This window comes from Arvicola amphibius, chromosome 11 (assembly GCF_903992535.2).
Source record: "Arvicola amphibius chromosome 11, mArvAmp1.2, whole genome shotgun sequence".
Taxonomy (NCBI): domain Eukaryota; kingdom Metazoa; phylum Chordata; class Mammalia; order Rodentia; family Cricetidae; genus Arvicola; species Arvicola amphibius.
The window spans coordinates 88,253,697-88,273,174 of record NC_052057.2 but is presented as its reverse complement, the minus strand read 5'-3'; the positions used below and the strand labels follow the sequence as shown (position 1 = coordinate 88,273,174).

Here is a 19,478-nt window from a genome sequence, read left to right as displayed (position 1 = left end):
ACTTAGAGAAGCTCAGCAAAGGAAAAGACGACTCATTCATCTCTACCGTCTGGGCACAGGGTGGGGGCTCGGTGTTAACGAATGACTGATGAAGAGGGAAATGAATAATTTCCTTTAGCATTTATAAAATCATGCCAGTTGCCAGCTTTGTTTAGGCCAAATCACTTCCTGTCTCCGTTCTGAGAGCTTTTCCCTCCAATGTAGGCACTTAATCCAACTGAATAAGTTCACAGACTTTTGCACCCAGTTTCTTACCCAGAATGCCCTCCCATAGTTTGTCCTTCATTTTCTTTCTTCACTTACCGAGCATCTCAGAGCATTCGGGAGGCCTTTGAGTCTTTTATTAAGTAGGCATGGGGGAAGTTCTTGTGAACAAGCTCACATACAACAAAGGATAGCGCTGTTGAGAGGGGGAAGCGTGTGATGTGGAACATAGCATGAATGAGGAAAAGACCCACAGATACGGGGTGAGGGCAGCTGGAGGTCCCCGGATTCCTCCAAGCCAGGAGCAGCTGCTTGGCCTGGTGCAGGAAGTGTGGTCGTTAGGTCCATGTGTCCACCAAGGCTTGGCCATGCCCTGTCCTAGACACAGCCTTGGAATCCCTAGGCAAACACTGACCAATAAATTAGGTTGAAAAATATATAGAAGGCTGGAAATATCAACCTGGAGTATTTGTCAATGGCGTGGGTGTTCTGGAAGATGTAGAGCCCCACTTGGCCTTTGAGAAGGCCTTTCTTTCTAGAGGTCGCCAGTTCACTGTTAAGGGCCAAATGGACCACGATTTTGTCTTGTCTTTCTTCTTCTGGCAGAATGTGGCTTCTTGGGTAGCCAGCCAGGCTGTTGGCCTCAGACTCACTGTAACTTCCATCCAGCATCATGGTTCTTGAGTGAGGAATTCCACACACGCATGGAAACTATGGGCAGCAAGCAAAAGGCTCAGTTAGAGCTTGAGGATGGGGAGAAAGTGGCCTGGTTACAAAGTGACAACCCATTGCCACTCTGGCGTCCAGAGAGGTGAAGTTCTAAGGACCTTGGAGAGCACGGAGTCCAGCAATTCTTTACATTGGCTGCATTACACAGCGACTCTAAGCTGGCTTAAAACTTCCAAGTGGTTCTGCTGTTGTGTGGCAGTTTCCTCACAACTGAAACATTCCATCCTTCAGGGAAGCTCATTAAGACAGACACTATGATGGTTTGAAAGAAAATGGCACCCACAGGGAGCAGTACTATCAGGAAGTGTGGCTTTGTTGGAGTAGGTGTGTCCTTGTTGGAGGAGGTGTATCACTGTGGGGATGGGCTTTGAGGTCTCCTATCCTCAAGCTACGCCTAGTGTGGCACACAGTTGCTTCTACTGTCTACGGATCAAGATACAGGACTCTCAGCTCCTTCTCTAGCACCATGTCTGCCTGCATGCTACCATGACAACAGTGGATTAAACCTCTGAACTGAGGTAAGGCGGTGGTGGTGCACACCTTTGATCCCAGCACTCAGGAGGCAGAGGCAGGTGGATAGCTGTGAGTTTGATTTGAGGCCAGCCTGGGCTATAGAGTGAGTGCCAGGGCAAGTTCCAAAGCTACACAGAGAAAACCCTGTCCCAAAAAATAAAACAATAAAACAAACAAACAAACAAAAACCCTCTGAACTGTAAGCTAGCCTCAATTAAATGTTTTCCTTTTTAAGAGTTGCTTTGGTCATGGTGCCTCTTCACAGAAATAGAAACCCTAACTAAGATAGAAAGCAAACAATTCACAATAGCCCCAGGAATCCCGAAACTGACCAGATCCATCAGGCCCTCTTTCTCCCCCAAGAGAATATGAACAGTGAAGAGTGATAACAGTCAAGCTGCAAAATAGACTGTGAGACAAGCCCAGCCTCAGGAAAGAAGCAGAGACCTAAGGAAGAGTCTGGAAACAATAAAAACAAAACAAAAACAACCAGACAGGCTCAGACTAACTGGGCCACCTGGAATGGGCACTCTCCAACCCGCTAAGCTGCCTGCAGGCTGTGCAGGGCACTATAGGCTCCCAACTTTTGTGAGCTGTATTCCTTGAGGTAGTCTTTAAGTGATGTAGCTGTCTTTGAGTCATTCAGATGAGAGAGTTGAATCTAAACTCAATTTTCCTGTTCTTATTCTTTGTCTGAACATTTCATGCTTTCCACACTGTGTAGCAAAAGTTAGGGCATGTTTTTCCTTTGGAGGAAGAGGAGGGAACCGCGCAAGTGTTAAAAACTGCTAGAGACTGCTTCTGGTGGCTTCTGGTGGCAATGTCACGCTCTTTTCCCTATGTCCATTTTTCTGTGAATAATAAAGGGTAGGGAATGGGAATTTAATCCCTAGTTGGCAGCGTCTAGACTTTCAGTTGACAACTTGGCTGCCTTAAGCAAAAGCATCGCCAGTCTGATGGCCAGACAAGTTCCCGCATGCCAGCCAGCACCAGCTGTTATGAATCTTCTATCTGGTTGTCTTAAGGAAACAGCATGGTGGTTGCAATTGCTTGCTCCGGCTCCTGAAGTGTAGCCACAGCCTTGACTATTTCAAGATATTGTCTCTATCACAAGTACGGGTGACATCTAAGTAACCTTGAAATTATTTTCACTAGGCCTGGGGAGTAGTTCTTCCCCTGGTGGCCTAGCAGAGTGACCTCCGTGATTAATGCATGAGTGGCACAAATGCAGCCTTTATCTGCAAGCAGGGCCTGCTGGGACTACATGAGCACCCCGTCTCCGTCAAACTGGGTCGCTCCGCTCAGTTTGGTGAGATAACTGCGAGATGCCTTTCTATATAGCCTCCACTAATGTTGTAACATCAATGCCCACTCCCAGCGTCTATTGAGTGGTCTTTTGTTACCTAACTGTTGGTCCATCTGAGCTGGTAATATGAAAACGGAAGTAGCAGAGACAGGAAACAAAGGCGGTGGCCAATGAGTGGCAATAACAGCGGAGCAGGCAGCGCCTGGGGCTCCCTAAGCAGAAGTCCGTCGGCTGGAGAAGGCGGAACCATGAGGCTGGCAGACTGCAGTGGGAAACATAAGCCGCCAAGGCAAAGGGGCCACAGTGGCCTCCTGAGGCAGCGGAACAGCTGGAGAAGGCAGGAACAAGGGCTCAGTGACAGTAGAGAGGACAGAGCATGGAAACCAGAGCAGATCGATGGCTGTAAAGAGTCAGAGAGGAGGAATCGCAGGTCCTGGTAGCCAAAGATTTCCAGTCAGCTGCCAGACCTCTGGGGCCAGCAACCAAAGGAACACCCCACAAAGACAAGACCAGCTATCAACACTGAGAATCACCTCAAACACCTTAACTCCGGACACCTGGACTCCAGCAGAAACACACACATGAATAGCCAAGAGAATATGCCTCCACCAAAAGCCAATAACTCTCTTACAGTAGCCCCGAGAAATGCAAAATAGCAAAAAAACATGAGACAAGGTCTTGAAAACAGCAACTATGAATATGTTCAAGGACCTTAAAGAATATATAAATAAATTCCTTAATGAAGTCACCAAATCGAGTGAAATAATGACAGCAATTCAAGAGATGAAAATAGAATTTAATAAGAAATAGAATCACTAAACAAAATCAAAACTGGAAAGAAAAAAATCCAGGATTTCAAACAAACCCTCAGAGGTAAGCATCACCAATAGATTACAAGAAATGGAAAAGAGAATCTTAGTTGTTGGAGAGAGGGAAGAAGAAATGGATGGCTCAAAGTAAATGTTAAATCTAAAATTATCTAAACACAAAACATCTATGAAATCAAGGACACCATGAGAAGACCAACCCTGTGGACTATTAGGATGGAGGAAGGAGAAGCAGCTCAGGAAAATGCCCCAGAAACTATTTTTAAACAAAATTATAGAAGAAACCATCTCCCGACCTAAAGAAGGAGGTGCCTACCATGATCCAAGAAGTATACAAAACACCAAATAGTCAAGACCAGAAAAGAAATTCACCTGCACATAATTTTAAAAACTAAATATACAGAATAAAGAAAGGATATTACAAGCTCCAAGCTAAAAGACCAAGTAACATAAAAAGACAGGCCTATCAGAACAACACCTGATTTCTCAACAAAGACTCCAAAAACCAGAAATACTTGCACGGATACTCTACAAACTCTGAGCGTCCACAGACACCAGTTCAGACTACTATACTCAGCAAACCTTTCAATCACAATAAACAGAAAAAGAAAAACACTCCATGACAAAACCAAATTTAAGCCGTTTCTATCTACCAATCCAGCTCTACAGATGCACTAGATCTGAAAGGTTAACTGCACCCAAGAAGACACAAGGAATAAAAAGCCCCAGAACAATAAATCAAAGAGGGCGGCACATCATAGCAACAAAGTAACAGGAATCAATAAGCACTGGTCACTGATAATTCTCAATACTATTGTTCTGAATCCCCCAAACAGGGTCCATCCATCCCCAGACACAGTGCATCCAAGAATCACACTCACCATGAAGGATAGACATCACCTCAGTGAAAAGGATAGAAAAGGGAATTCTGAGCAAATGGACCCAACAAGCAGGCAGGTGTATCCATTTTAAAGTCTGATAAAATAGACTTCAAGCCAAAACTAATCAGAAGAGATGGGGAAGAACACTACATACTCATCAAAGGAAAAATCCACCAGAAGGATATTACAAATTAAACCATTTAGGCACCAAACACCAGGGCACCCGAGTTCATAAAAGAAACTCTGCTACAGCTTAAACCTCATACTGACCCTCACACAGTATTGGGTAGGTAACTCCAATACCCCACCCTCCCTAATGAGCAGGTAGGTTATCCAGCCAGATATAAACAGAAAAATGTTGTTGAAAAAAGTCAGTTAAATAATGTCATGCATCAAAGGGACCTAACATCTTCAGGACACTTTGCCAAAACGCAAAAGAAAAACTTTCTTCTCAGCAGCTCATGGAGCTTTTCCCAGATTGACCACAAACTTAGAACACAAAACAAGTCTCAACATAGTCAAGAAAATGAAAACAGTACCCTGCATTGTATCTGATCACTGTGACTAAAGCCGGCCGCCAACAGCAACAGAAAGTATGCAAACATGGAGATAGAATAACTCACTGCTGAATGACAGCTGGGTCAAGACATAAATCAAGAAGAAAATTAAAAACTCCTAGAATTAAATGAAAATGAATACACAATACATCCAAACTTCTGGGGCACAATAAAGGTAGTTCTAAGGAAGAATCTCATAGCACTAATTGCCTGCATAAAATAATTGAAGGGCTCTCATACTAGTAACTTAACAGCACACCTGAGAGCTTTAGAACAATAAGAAATGCCACTCCAAAGAAGGAGACGGTGAGAAATAATCAAACCAGGGTCTAAAACAATAAAATAAAAACAAATAGCCCAAAGAATCAATGAAATCAAAGAGTTGGTACTTTGAAAAAAGTCAATAATGTCTTATCTTGGATGATAAGCAGGCTTGAACATGGTTAATACTTGGATGGGAGAAAAGCAATAAGATTGACAAACATTTAGCTAAGTAATTAAAAGACAGAGGGAGAAGATCCAAATTAAATTAGAGGTGAAAGGGGGGACATTACACCAGATACTGAAGAAATACAGAGAATCATGACATACTTTAAAAATGTGTACTCCTCCAAACTGGAAAACCTAAGATAAATGGATGAATTTCTTGATATATAAGGCCTACAAAGTTAAATCAAGATTAAATAAGAAACTTAAATAGATCCATAATCCCTAGTGAAGTAGAAGCAGTAATTAAAAGTGTCTTAACCAAAAAAACTCTAGGACCAGATGGATTCAGTGTAGAATTCTACCAGATTTTCACAGAAAAACTAATGTTAATACTTCTCAAATTATTTCACGCCGGGCGATGGTGGCGCACGCCTTTAATCCCAGCACTCGGGAGGCAGAGGCAGGCGGATCTCTGTGAGTTCGAGACCAGCCTGGTCTACAAGAGCTAGTTCCAGGACAGGCTCTAAAGCCACAGAGAAACCCTGTCTCGAAAAAAAAAAAAATCAAAAAAAAATTATTTCACAAAATAGGAACTGAAGAACAATTTCCTAATTCTTTTTGTGAGACTACTATTATACTACCTTGACACAAAAACCCAACCAGAAAGGGAGGGAGGGAGGGAGGGAGGGAGGGACGGAGGGAGGGAAGGAAAGAAGAAAGGAAGGAGGGAGGGAGGGAAGGGAGGGAGGGAGGGAGGGAGGAAGGAAGGAAGGAAGGAAGGAAGGAAGGAAATTATAAACTACCTCCCTTATGAACATAGATGCAAAAATTCTCAATAAACACTTGCAAAATAACACATCAGAAAGATTATCCACCATGATCAAGTTGGCTTTATCCCAGAGATACAGGGCTGGTTCAACATATGGAAATCAATAAATGTAATCCACCACATAAGCAGACTGAAAGACAAAACCATGTGATCACAAAAAAAAAAAACTTTGACAAAATCCAGCATCCCTTCCTGATAGAAGTCCTGGTGACATTACAGACAAGGGATATACCTCAGCATAATAAAGGTAATTTATAGCAAACTCACAGCTAACATCAACCTAGACAGAGAGAAACTAAAAACAATTCCACTGAAATCAAGAACGAGACAGGGCTGTCCATTCTCTCCATACCTATTCAATATAATAGTCATAGTCTTAGCTAGAACAATAAGACAACTAAAGAAGATCGAGGAGATCAACACATGAGTGGGAGAAATCAAAGTATTCTTATTTGCAGATGAAATGATTTTAGACATAAAAGACCCCATCTGGAAATGTATACAGCTGATAAATATTTTCAGCAAAGTAGCAGGACACAGAGGTGATACACAAAAATCAATGGCCTTCCTATATGCAAATGATCGATGGAGAAAGAAATCAGGGAAATAGTACCTTTCGGAATAGATGATAGATAGATAGATAGATAGATAGATAGATAGATAGATAGATAGATAGATGGATGGATGGATGGATGGATGGATGGATGGATGGATAGATAGATAGATAGATAGATAGATAGATAGATAGATAGATAGATAGATAGATAGATAGACTTGTATAATAAAAGCTGCAAGATATTGAAGAAGACACCAGGAAGTGGAAGGCTCTCCTGTGCTCATGGATTGGTAGGATTAATATAGTGAAAATGGCCATTCTACAAACAGCAATCTACAGATCTACAGATGCCACACAAACCCCATCAAAATTCCAACATGGTTCTTCACAGGTATCGAAAAAACAATTTTCAGCTTCATATGGAAACAAATGACTAACAAGACAGGACAGCTAAAACAATCCTGAATAATAAAAGAACTGTTGGTAGTACCACCATCCCAGAGTTCATCACCATAGGGCTATAGTTCACACACACACACACACACACACACACACACACACACACACATTTGTACACTTGTGGATATCTAATTTTTAATAAAGTCAAAAGTACACACTGGAGAAAAGACAGCATCTTCAGCAAAAATGGAGCTGGTCAAACAATATGGACGCATGTAGAGGAATGCAAATAGATCCATACCTATCAAGTCCAGTTGGATCTCAACATAAGACCTAAACTCTGAATCTGATGAAAAATAGGAAACAGATCTGAACTCACTGGCCTGGAAAAGGACTTTCTGAACAGGGCACCAACTGCACAGGCACTAGGAACAACAATTAATAAATAGGACCTCATGAAACTGAAAAGCTTCTGTATGGCAGAGGACGCCATCATTTTGGAAAAAGTATCAGGCTACAGATTGGGAAATGATCTTTATCAATTATATATCTGATAAAAGATTAATATCTAAAACATATTTGAAAAAAAACTAAAAAGCCCTGAACATCAAGAAAACAAATAACCCAATTTAAAAAGTGAGGTACAGAACTAAGCAGAAAGTTCTCAAAAGGTAAAACACTTAAAGAAATGTTCAATATCCTTAGTCATCAGCGAAATGCAAATTAAAAGTACTTTGAGATTTCACCTTACCTCAATCAGATTGGCTAAGATCAGTTAAACAAATGGCAGGAGCCAGAGGGATGGCTCCGTGGTTGAGAGCCCTGGCTGCTCTTCAAGAAGACCCGAGTTTGATGCCCAGCACCCATATGGCAACTAACAGATGTCTGTGCTTCCAGTAGCAGGGGATCCAGCACCCTCTCACAGACATACATTCATGCAAAACACCAATGTGCAAATAGTAAAGAGAAAATAAATAAACAAATAAATAAAATGGCAATCCACATTGGTGAGGATGTAAGGAATGGAGAACAGGTTACCCACTGCTGGTGGAGTGTGAGCCTACACAGCCACTACAGAAATCTGCGTAGTGGTTCATCAGGAAGTGGAGAATATGTCCACATCAATATCCAGCCACACCACTCTTGGACATATATCCAAAATACTCTACATCCTACTACAGAGACACTTGATCATCCACGCTCATTGCTGCTCTATTCATAACAGCCAGAAACCGGAAACAGTCTAGACGTTCAACTGACGAAGAGATAATGAAAGTCGTGGTACATTTCACAGTGGACTAGTATTCAGTTGTTAAGAGAAATGAAGTTACAAAATTTGTAAGGAGCCGGGCGGTGGTGGCGCACGCCTTTAATCCCAGCACTCGGGAGGCAGAGGCAGGCGGATCTCTGAGTTCGAGGCCAGCCTGGTCTACAAGAGCTAGTTCCAGGACAGGCTCTAAAGCTGCAGAGAAACCCTGTCTTGAAAAAAAAAAACCAAAAAAAAAAAAAAAACCCAAAATTTGTAAGGAAATGGAGTTAAAAAAATAATTCATCCTGAATAACGTAGCCCAGACCCCAAAAGACAAATATTGTGTGTTTTGTCTTATATGTGCATGTTAGCTTTTAAGCCTTCAATAAACATGCCACAGTCTGGATAACCACAGAGGTTGGGGACTTGGTAAGGGACTAGTGGGGAGGAGAGAGTCTCCCAAGGAAGGGGAAATAGAATACATTTTTATGGAGAGACAAAGAGAAAATTGGAATAGGATTAAATAGGAAGGCTGACAGGAGAAAGGAGAAATGTAGGAAGGAATGTAGGAAGGGGCAACTAACACTAATCATTTGAAAATCATATGGAAACTACTACTGTAGAAGTTTCCTAAAATAATACATATATAAAAGAAATATACATGAAGACACCAAATAATGAGGGAAGACAGTGCTCCAACTAGACATATTATGGTACAAAATTTTTTTTAAAAAGTACCAGGAATGGTTTACATATTGTTGGATCATTGGCTCATTGGCCAAAGAGCCTCCTAGAAACCCCAAACATCACAGGCTATTGGACTCTCTGCAACCAGAAGGTAAGGCCCTATTGCTGAGGACGACACTTACATATCTCATTGAACATGGAAGAGTCTTGTTGATGCCTAACTAGAAGTTGCACCCCTACTGACTAGCATTCATGGTACTAAAAAGTATTACACATGCTACCAGAGAAGAAAGATAGTCTTCAATCCAGCCATAAACCCTGTGACCTACAAGAGAGACCTGTCTACAAGATATACTGGCGCTATAGTGGTACAATAGTTACAGAAGTACTCACCGACATTCTGATTGCATGAATTTAAGGCTCACTCCATGCCCATATTGATAAAGTGACCAAGTACCTGAAACTAGATAGGCCATGGGCCTAGGTAAAAACCAAATACTATTATTCTGCTAAAGAACATAGCAATAAAATGACTCCTAAGGGCAATCTTCTATATCCACAGATCAGTGCCTCACTCAGCCATCATCAGAGAATCTTTTCCTCGCAGTAGATGGTAATTAACACAGAGACCCACAACTGGACAATGTACAGAGTAAGAGAATTTGAAACACTCAGTCCTAAATGGGATGCCTTCATCAGCCTTTCCCCCAGGGCTCAGGGATCTACGTGGAAGAGAGGACAACAGATTGTAAAAACCACAGGCAATGGAGGACTCTAAGGGACCGGTGTCTTCCAGTCAGAAAAGGACTCATAGAGACTGTGACAGGATGCACAAGGCTTGCGCAAAGTTCAAGCCAGATTGGGATCCCTGCACTGAAAGGGGGAAATGGACAGGGGCTCCCACCCCTAACCAAGAAGCTATCTGTAATTGATATCCACTGGCAAGGAAAAATTAGTTTCCACCATCAGAGTCTCAGAAATCTATTAGCCGCTTATGATCAGCAGCAACAGAAAACACACTCTATTTTATTTTTGTAGACTTCTTATTTCATTTTGCTCTGTTTGGTCATTTTGTTCTTTTGCCTTACTGGTATTTTGTCTGTATATTGTGGTTTCAGATTTTGTGGGGGATTTTGAAGGGGTGTTTCTTATTTTTTGAACAGGTTTTTGTTAGTTTGTTTGAGACAGGGTTTCTATGGGTATCCCTGGCAGTCCTGGAACTCACTTTGTAGACCAGGCTGACCTGGAACTCAGAGATCTCCCTGCTTTTGCCTCCCAAGTGCTGGAATTAAAAGTGCGTGCCACCACTGCCTGGCTTTGTTTTTTTTAAAAAAAAAAAAAAAAGAAAGAAAGAAAGAGAGAATTGGGGGGGGGGGGAAGAATATAAAGTTGAGTTGGTAGAGAGGTGGGAGAGGGATTGGGAGGAAATGGGGAAGGGGAATCCACTATCAAGCTATACTGCATGAAAAAGAAACAGTTTCAGATCTTAGGGTTGGAGCACTGGATGGCGGTGCCTGCTGCAGCTCCCGCATGCTTGCTGCTGACACTTACTGTCGATGCCGAGGGATGCAAATGGTACCACAGACCACACTTAAGGAGCTTCTAGCCTACCCACAATTCCCATCCCAACAGGGCAAGAAAAGAACTGTTCACACTTTGGCATTAATGTCCCTCTTTCCACAGGCACTGGACCCTCCTAACTGTCCCCACCCAACCAAGGAACGAATTCTCATCCAAACACTAGCCCAGCTTACAAGAGAAAAGGACTGAAGTCTCCTCACCTTCTCTCGAAACTTCTGTTCCTTCTGCTCCTGCACTGTGGTCAGGTAATTGACAGCCGCGTACTCCAGCACTGAGAGGAACACGAACACGAAGCTGACCCAGAGGTAGATGTCCACGGCCCGGATGTAGGACACGCGGGGCATGGAGGCATTCACGCCCGTGATGATGGTTGACATGGTCAGCACCGTCATGATGCCTGTAAAACCATCTTAGCTCAGTTGCTGCCCCACCCCAGAGCCGTGCCCACATCCCACAGACACGATTTCACATTCTCTGTCTCTTAAATCAGGTGAGACGTTGCCTGGACATATTTCCGCCTGGTAGAGGCGTGAGGCCTTGCTTCCTAAACAATCAGGCCTTCCCGGACTCAAGAAGTAGCTGCCTGCTTTCAGTCACCTGGGGAGTCTGGGTTTCTGTGATGTGTCTGACAAGGTCATGCCTCACGAGTGACCACTTGTGGTGTGGAATTCAAAACTGACTCAAAGACACCTCTGAAGGGACAAGCACAGTTAGTTAGTTCCCCTTGTCTAAGCCACATTTATTAAGCTCCGTTCTTCTCTGCTGTGGTTTGCCTGATAAGTTCTCCCATTTGTCAGTGTCCACCCTGATTTTACCCAAATTGCAAGGCTGGGTTGTAAATTTTCCCTCTGGAATTCAGGGTCTGGCAGAAGCCAGAACTCCAGCTCTGAAGGAACACAGCCCTCACCCCGGGAACCGCCTGTTTCCAGTCTTGGATTGTCCAAGCCAACAAGGTGCTAGGCTTTACAAAATAATTATTGGCATTTGCCGAATCGGTCATTGACTTTTTAGTACTTCGTTCCCATAACGGCATGGAAAGGTTGGGATTACAGATTGGCCCCACCTTGAATTGATGCAGACTGAGGGGTGCAATGGTAGTTCCGCAGGTTTTCACAGTGTGGATAGAGGAGGCAAAAGGCAGGAAAATTCCCCCTCAACTCACAAGCCCATCAGCTAAGAATTCTAAAGACTTACTTTACTTTTTTTTTTTTAAAGGTCTCTCTAAGTAGCCCAAGTTGGCTTCAAATTTATAGCCTGAGTGCTGGGATTAGGCCGTTGAACCACCATGCCCAGCCCAGGAGTTTAATTCACTGTTACCTAGTGATCGCTGAAAGAAAGACCAAAAGCATCCTTCCACGCCTTATCAAATACTTTTACCTAGTGAGACTCTGGCAGGCACAGCTCTGTGGTCGATCCAGAAGGACACCCAGGACAGCATGACCATGAGGGTGGCGGGGAAATAGGTTTGGAGCAGGAAGAAGAAGATGTGGCGGTGTAAAGTGAAGTTGATATAGAGTCGGTTATACCAGCCTGGGGACACAGGAAGGAGGAGTGAGGTTCCCGCCAGAGCATCCCCGGAACCCTTCTTACCGGGAACCTTTCTTCCCCGGAACCCTTCTTTCCAGGCACTGCCCACCAACCACAGAAAGGAAGTTCCGTAGGCATGATACAGTGCCTTCCCTCCTAACATGCTGGCTCCCTCTGCAATAACCACCTAGTACACTCTCTTATGAAGTCTGACCTAGCCTTCCACAGCAATTTGGGGAAAAGGTAGAAGGATGCACAGATTTACTTCATAGTTTATCACTTGCAAACTACAGCTGTGTCTCTGCTCGGGAGTTTAAGAAGGTAGAGAGGGTCTATCTTCTGAGGCCAGTGTTGCTGGGTCAGGAGCCGGAAGAGACCGGCTCACCCTGGTCCTGGCTGGCACTCCCTCAATCACACCAGCACAGAAGCAGGCTGTTCTCAATACTCGAAAGTCTGGCATGGCTTCTACTTCTGACACTCCATCCTCCTCCTGGGGTCCTTTACCATTCGGGGGGGTGGGGGGGGGGACCTGATGCTATGGTACTAAATCACTGTGCACTCCGAGAATCCCCGATCAATAGCTGTATAAAGAGTTTGAAAGTGTGAGGTCTCGGTGACCTACAACCACTGTGACCCACGAAGGTGCCAAGGGCAGTGAGCCTGAGCCAAAGCTGTATGTTCACTCGCAGCTCCTGCATCTCAGCTCAGCCCTGTCAAGCGATGGCAGGACAAGATGCTTTGAGTGGGGTAGGGGGTATGGAAGCGGGGTTCTTTTTTCATCCCATGTGCTCATTACTTAAATTTCTCTTCTATAAAATATAATTTAATATATAATATACATGTCTAATAATATATTTATGCATTTATAAATATATTATATTATATAAATATATTAACATATTTATATAAAATAAATATATCTTAATTAAATTATCTTCTATTCATGGCAAATGACCCCAACTGTTCATCCATTACAGGTGTGCAAATTCCCTTTGTCAAATAAAGGACAGAAGGACAATTGCTTAAAGAGAGCCATTGTGTTGCTGACTGCTAGGTGGCGTATTAGGTAAGGCAAAGACGGCTAGGGAACTGTGGTTGGGGAAACCAGAATAATACTACTTGGAGCACTAGGAACTGAAACTCTGAGGCGGCCAGGGCTTCACTCCTACAGTGACTCTTTAATTGAACAGGTATTCCAATAGTAGGCCCGAGGGGATCTTTAGGAATTTGTTAGTAATGCCCATCCTTAGCGCCTACGTGTAGTGTAATCCATTGATGAGGGACACTCCCCACCTCACCCCACTCCACATGGCATCCATGAAGGAAACCACGCTGCTCATTGGGTTTGCACAGACTCTTCCTGACAGCCGCCTCTGTACTAGTGAGGACTATTCCATCATCCTTGCTTCTACTCATGAAAAGCAAGGAAGTTGCGTTGGGAACACTGGGACTGAGAAAAGAGCTGTGTACTGTGCGTAACTCCTGTGTGAGCTCACCACTCCCATGGCATGTGGACATATGCACTCTGTGTACCTCCTGTGTGAGCTCACCACTCCCATGGCGTGTGGACATGTGCACTGTGTGTAACTCCTGCGTGAGACCGCCTCTCCTGTGGCATGTGGACATGTGCACTGTGTGTAACTCCTGCGTGAGACCACCACTCCTGTGGCATGTGGACATGTGCACTGTGTGTACGTCCTGCGTGAGACCACCACTCCTGTGGCATGTGCACAGTATGTAGTGAAGGGTGGGCATGGAAGATGCTTTTGAATCTGAACTCTAGAAAGGCTTTGGATGGGAAAGAAAATAGACATGTACTGTTACAGCACAGAAGCCACTAACAGGCGCAAACACGGCCTCTCACAGCTCCGAAACTTGAACCAATAACTTAATCTCTAAGTCTCAGTTTCCTGACCTGAAGCCAAAGAATAATAATATCTAAGTCTTAGTTTATAGGGCAGAAATAAATTTATACAGAGTGGCGTGTAATAGATGGTATGTGTGAAATTCTTAGCAGTGAGTTCAATGATTTGGATTTGGTAAGAATAGATAAGAGAGCTGGAGAGATGACTCAGTAGTTAAGATCACTGAGTCCTTGTCCAGAGTACCTGGGTTTGGTTCCCAGCACCCATATGGTGAGTTACAACCATCGCAACTCCAGTTTTGGGGGGACCTGATGCCTTCTTCTGACAACTCAGGCACACACGTGGTACATATACATACATGAAAGCAAAACACTCATCTACATAAAATAAACATTTTTTAAAATTAAACAAGACAACAGCTATAATGAATAGACAAGGAGGTCGTGTGTCTATCGGCATGAGAGGGAAGAGATGAGGATGAGCCCCTTGGGCACACACTGGAAGAGGCCTGTGGCTGTCCTGACACCAGCACAGCACTCGGTGGGCCTGTGCTCTTCCAGTGTTCAGCTCTATGAGAAGCATGTGAGTCGGGGCAGGCGACCGGCTAGGATAGCACGCAAGATCAGGAAGACACACAAAGCTTTCCATAGAGGGGCTTGGGCATCTGGGCTCTGGGATAGTGATGAGGAAGTAAGGGTCCCACTGGGAGCCTGCACTTGCAGAAGTGCTGTGGAATCATTTGTAACGATAAATGGAAGTCTTAACTTCCACTTCTTTAGTGGGACCTTACTAAGAGACAAGGTCTTTGCAGATCTAATCAAGGCGAAATAAGGTCATGCTGAGTTATAATAGACCCTGACCCAGTGGCTTGTGTCCCTACAGAAGAGGGAAAGTTGGGCATGGACACATTGAAAAGGCATGAAGTAGAGAAAAGGAGACATCACATGGCAGGGAAGCAGGGTGGAGTGGTACAGCGCAGGTTAAGGGCACCAAGCGTTGCTGGTAAACGGCAGAGGCTGGAATCTTCCCTCCACCCTGCAGAGGGACCATGGCCCTCAGACCTCCGGCCTCACGAACTGTGACAGAATAAATCTCTGTTGTCTCAAACACCCAGTCATTATGGCAGTCCTAAAGATCTAACCATGGAGTTTGAGGTGAGCCAGACAGAAGCTGACAAAGGGCATGTTTGAGAGCTCAAACTCTCAAACATGGCCCAGGATCCAAGGGGTTAAACTAAGTGCTGAAAGATGACCCTCCTGGGGCCGGTGGTGTGAGTCATGGGTAACACATGGACTGAACATGTGCTAGGCCCTGGGTTCAGCTGCCAGCAGGAAAAATCAAAGTGTAGTTAAGATACGATAAGAAATACTTTTCCCTGCACAGCTGTGACGTAGAGCAAATAATGCCACAGAAGAGCCTGCCAAACACAGCCCACTCTTACGCAGCCACAGCTACAGTAAGACGTCTTGAGAGCATTTACTGACTCGTGTCACCTCTGGGGGTAGAACCTCAGAAGATAGCAGGGTTTTGTCTCTTTCCTGCTCTTAAAAAGTGATATTTGAAGGCCAGGTGCCTTTCATCCCTGCGCTCAGGAGGTAGAGGCAGGAGGAGCTCTGTGAATTCCAGACCAGCCTGGTCTACAGAGTGAGCTCCAGGACAGGCAGGGCTACACCATAAAATTCTGTCTTGAAAAACCAAAATAATAATAATAATAATAATAATAATAATAATAATAATAATAATAATAAGTGCTATTTGGGACTGTGCTTTATTTGAATACTCAAATCAAAATTCTATTTGCTGGATGTGGGAAGGGTTAATTAAGGCTGTAGGATTCAAATGTGCTTCTTCCACATTTGAGTCTTGCTGTGACGGTAATTACCTACCAGTGCTGCTGTAGAAGGCCAGTCTGGAAGTTGTGTGAAATTTCTGAATCAGAAACTGGGACAAGGAGATCTTGTCATCCGTTTTCAGGGACTCGTCCCCATTCTTCCAGTACAGCATCAGATCCTCATCTGTGTACGCATCTTGGGGAGAGGAAAACAAGTGAAGTCGACACCCTTACCCTCTTGCGGGAAGCAGGGAAGCAACAAGGACACTCTGTGCCAGGGTGAACAGCTGCTACCGCAGGGGGCAGCCCTCCAGGGGCATGAGATGGGAGAGGGGACAAGGCAAAGGCAAGAACGCAGTGGACACTTACAGCTCTCGAGCTCCAAAGAGCAGGTCTGGGAGTCCAGGGGGAAATGACTGAAGTCCATGTTGCACATGGCGGTGACCGTAATTCTGCACGACACAGAGACATGAGCTGGCTTGAGGGTGGACCATCAGCCCACGCTCTGCCCACGCTGAGGAAGACCCGGAACACCGCCCTTGCAGGGTCAGTGCCAGGCATCAGGCATCTAAGCCATGAAAACGTAACTAGAGCTTTTGTCTTCTGAGACCCTGGTGGGGGTCCTTTATTGGGCTTGCTGTCCCCCAGCTGCTGGAGTAGGGTGCTGGCTGCTAACTGCCCATGCTTGCGCCCTTCTCTTACACCACCTCAGCCAGCAGGGCAGCCTCCCTCAGAGATGCCTGGAAAGCGAGGCCAGCACCATTGTCCACCCAAGATAAGAGCCTATCTGGTACTAACATTGGTTCTGGAGACTCATATGAGCAGGCCAGGAATAAGGACCCTTGAACCACCAAGCTCGCACCAAAGCCAATCTGCAATAGCACTTAATAAACAGCAGCCACCGTTGATCATTTTAAATTATTATTGGTAATCAACTAGAGTCTAAGGGATAAAAGGTCATTGTTCCCATCAAGTCTGACCAAACTAGTCTTTCAGCTCAAGTGTAAGACCCCAGCAAAGAAGAAGTTGCCAGGCAGGAGAGATGGCTCAGAGGTTAAGAGCATTGCCTGCTCTTCCAAAGGTCCTGAGTTCAATTCCCAGCAACCACATGGTGGCTCACAACCATCTGTAATGGGGTCTGGTGCCCTCTTCTGGCCTTCAGGCATACACACATACAGAATATTGTATACATAATAAATAAATAAATATTTTAAAAAAGAAGAAGAAGTTGCCGTCTGCAGGGGTGGAATCAGACTGAGTGACATCGGAAGGCTTGTGCCAGCCCACAGGCCCTACTACAGAGACAAACTCACCAGGGCTAAAGGAGCCGATGAGACACCCTGGACTGGACAGGAATAATGGCCCCGGGACGGTTACCTCATGCTGTAGAGCACATGGCCGTCCGGGAATACTCTCAGCATGATGTTGTCAGTGGTGGTGTCGTGAGTGAAGGACCTCTTGGAGTGAACAAAGAAGACATCAGGAACCCAGATCTTCTTCACAAGCCTGCCGTCAAAGGTCATGCTCTTGTTGCTGCTGCTGGAGAAGGCCAGCCTCTCGTCCTTCCAGTAATGCCTCAGGTACAGCGTCATTGTGAAGTCCTGGGAGCCAGGGAAGAAGCCAGAAGCTCTTTAGATAGAAAGGCTTAGAGAGTATCCCTCCCTGCAACTGACCCATTATCCTCCACTATAGAATACCCAACATCCTCTACTGCAGAATACCCATCATCCTCTACTATAGAATACCCATCATCCTCTACTGCAGAATACCCATCATCCTCTACTATAGAATACCCATCATCCTCTACTGCAGAATACCCATCATCCTCTATTGCAGAATACCCATCATCCTCTACTGCAGAATACCGCAGATTCTGCTTCCAGATTCAGAGTGATGGCTCTGTAGCCCTGAACACAATGGCCAACACGATGGTCAACATGATGGCACTGTGGCAACCGGGAAGAGTGACTCATTTTTGGAACTAAAAACACAGCCTGGCCACAGCCCAACAGGGTGCAGTGAAACCCTGTCTTTTGCACGAGGTCCCCATGCACAGGGCTTCTTACTAGAACAAAAGATGAGCACCAGAAGTCAGTTTGGAAAGAAAGGTGTCACAATTCCCGTCAGTGGATTTTCTTAGAAGAAAAGGGCCTCAAGGCAATGACTAAGACTCAGGGTTGGAGGAGGAGAATTAGGAACAGTATAATAAATGGAGATCTAAATGTGACAGACCTTAAAGGGAAGGGGAGGCTTCCCTTAGAAACCTGGACAAGACTAAGAATGAAAAAGGAAAAGGAGAAGGGGAGGGGGCCAGAGGGAGGGAGGGGATGTGAGAGGGATGGGTCAGAGGAGCCTTTTCAGAAGAGTCCTTCAAGGCCACCTCCCCAGCAACCCCCCTCCAAAGTCTCAAACCAATGCCCTGAACAAAGGGAAGATTAGACTTTTAGGAACTCTTGAAGGTGTGGGAAGTTCCCTATCACATGATTTAGATCAGCACAGACTATGTGACAAAGAATCTGAAAGAGCCAAGGTTTATAAACAGAGCTGTCAAGTCTCCACAAAGACTGCAGAAGTCTCTTCCCAGAGACAGCTGGGGAGATGTAGCCAGCTTCGGGCATTCTAACACTGCTCAACAGGCTTCAGACGAGTGGTCAGCGACAGAAACCTGGACAGTCAGGTGTCCCTCTTACGAAGATTTCTAGCATTGGACTGCGAGATCCTCGAAGGCAGAACTGTGCTCTTCACACACTGAATTACCACACCAGTGAATTGAATGTCTACCAAGGCACATGGTAAGCACTCAGTAAATGCCTGCTAGATGCGGGCTGGGGATGTAGTCCCGTGTAGAGCACTGCTCTAACTCACGCAAGCTCCTAGGTGCAGTTACCAGAACCATTAAAAATATGTTCTCACTGGAAAACTGGAGCGATAAATTCCGAGACAGCTGCACATTTACTACGGAGGACAGAGTAAGAAGTTTGCAAACTAAAAGAGCGAACATAAAGAGGACTGAAAGTGTGGAGGGGCAAGCTCCCCTTCAAGGTGAGGGAACCTCCACAAGAGAGGCAGGGGAGGGGCTGCCACTGAAGGCTGCGAGCTGTACCCACACCAGAATGGAAAATCAGAGCATTGAAGGATTTCAATCAGAAAGCCATCTCCAGCACTCCTCCAAGTGTGATTCCTTGGGCCCCTGCAGCAGACCTTCAAAGGGCAGATGTGGGCTTCATTCCCCAACTAATTTTTCCAGTGGAAACAATAACCCTACTCAAGATGTTACTGTACCCGGGTCAGCTACCCCCAAGATCCAATCCAGTCACCTTCTGCTTTCCCAGTCACAACCTGCACCCCAGAGGCCCCCATGCTCTTGGCATCTCAGAAGCGCCATCCCTCACCAATGATGTCAGCCCAGGGCAGTGCCTACCATGTCCACCTCGGAGATGCTGTCCAAGCTTTCCACCTGCACGTCCACACCCACAGGGATGGCCGGGCCTGCGGGAGAACAGAGACA

At 45.0% G+C, this 19,478-nt stretch overlaps 1 protein-coding gene across 1 annotated transcript in view; it reads right to left on the bottom strand.

Annotated features, from left to right (window-relative positions):
• Nucleotides 1–603: 603 nt before the first annotated feature.
• The window catches only part of Gabrr2 (gamma-aminobutyric acid type A receptor subunit rho2), a 35,202-nt gene continuing 16,327 nt past the window's right edge, over nt 604–19,478 (bottom strand). Inside the window, exons 3-9 of the mRNA XM_038347887.1 lie at nt 19,392–19,459; nt 17,348–17,571; nt 16,340–16,422; nt 16,026–16,166; nt 12,125–12,277; nt 10,948–11,144; nt 604–915 (exon numbers count right to left, since the gene is read on the bottom strand). Of these exons, the coding sequence (XP_038203815.1) occupies nt 604–915; nt 10,948–11,144; nt 12,125–12,277; nt 16,026–16,166; nt 16,340–16,422; nt 17,348–17,571; nt 19,392–19,459 (1,178 nt within the window). The remainder of the gene's footprint in view (nt 916–10,947; nt 11,145–12,124; nt 12,278–16,025; nt 16,167–16,339; nt 16,423–17,347; nt 17,572–19,391; nt 19,460–19,478) is intronic.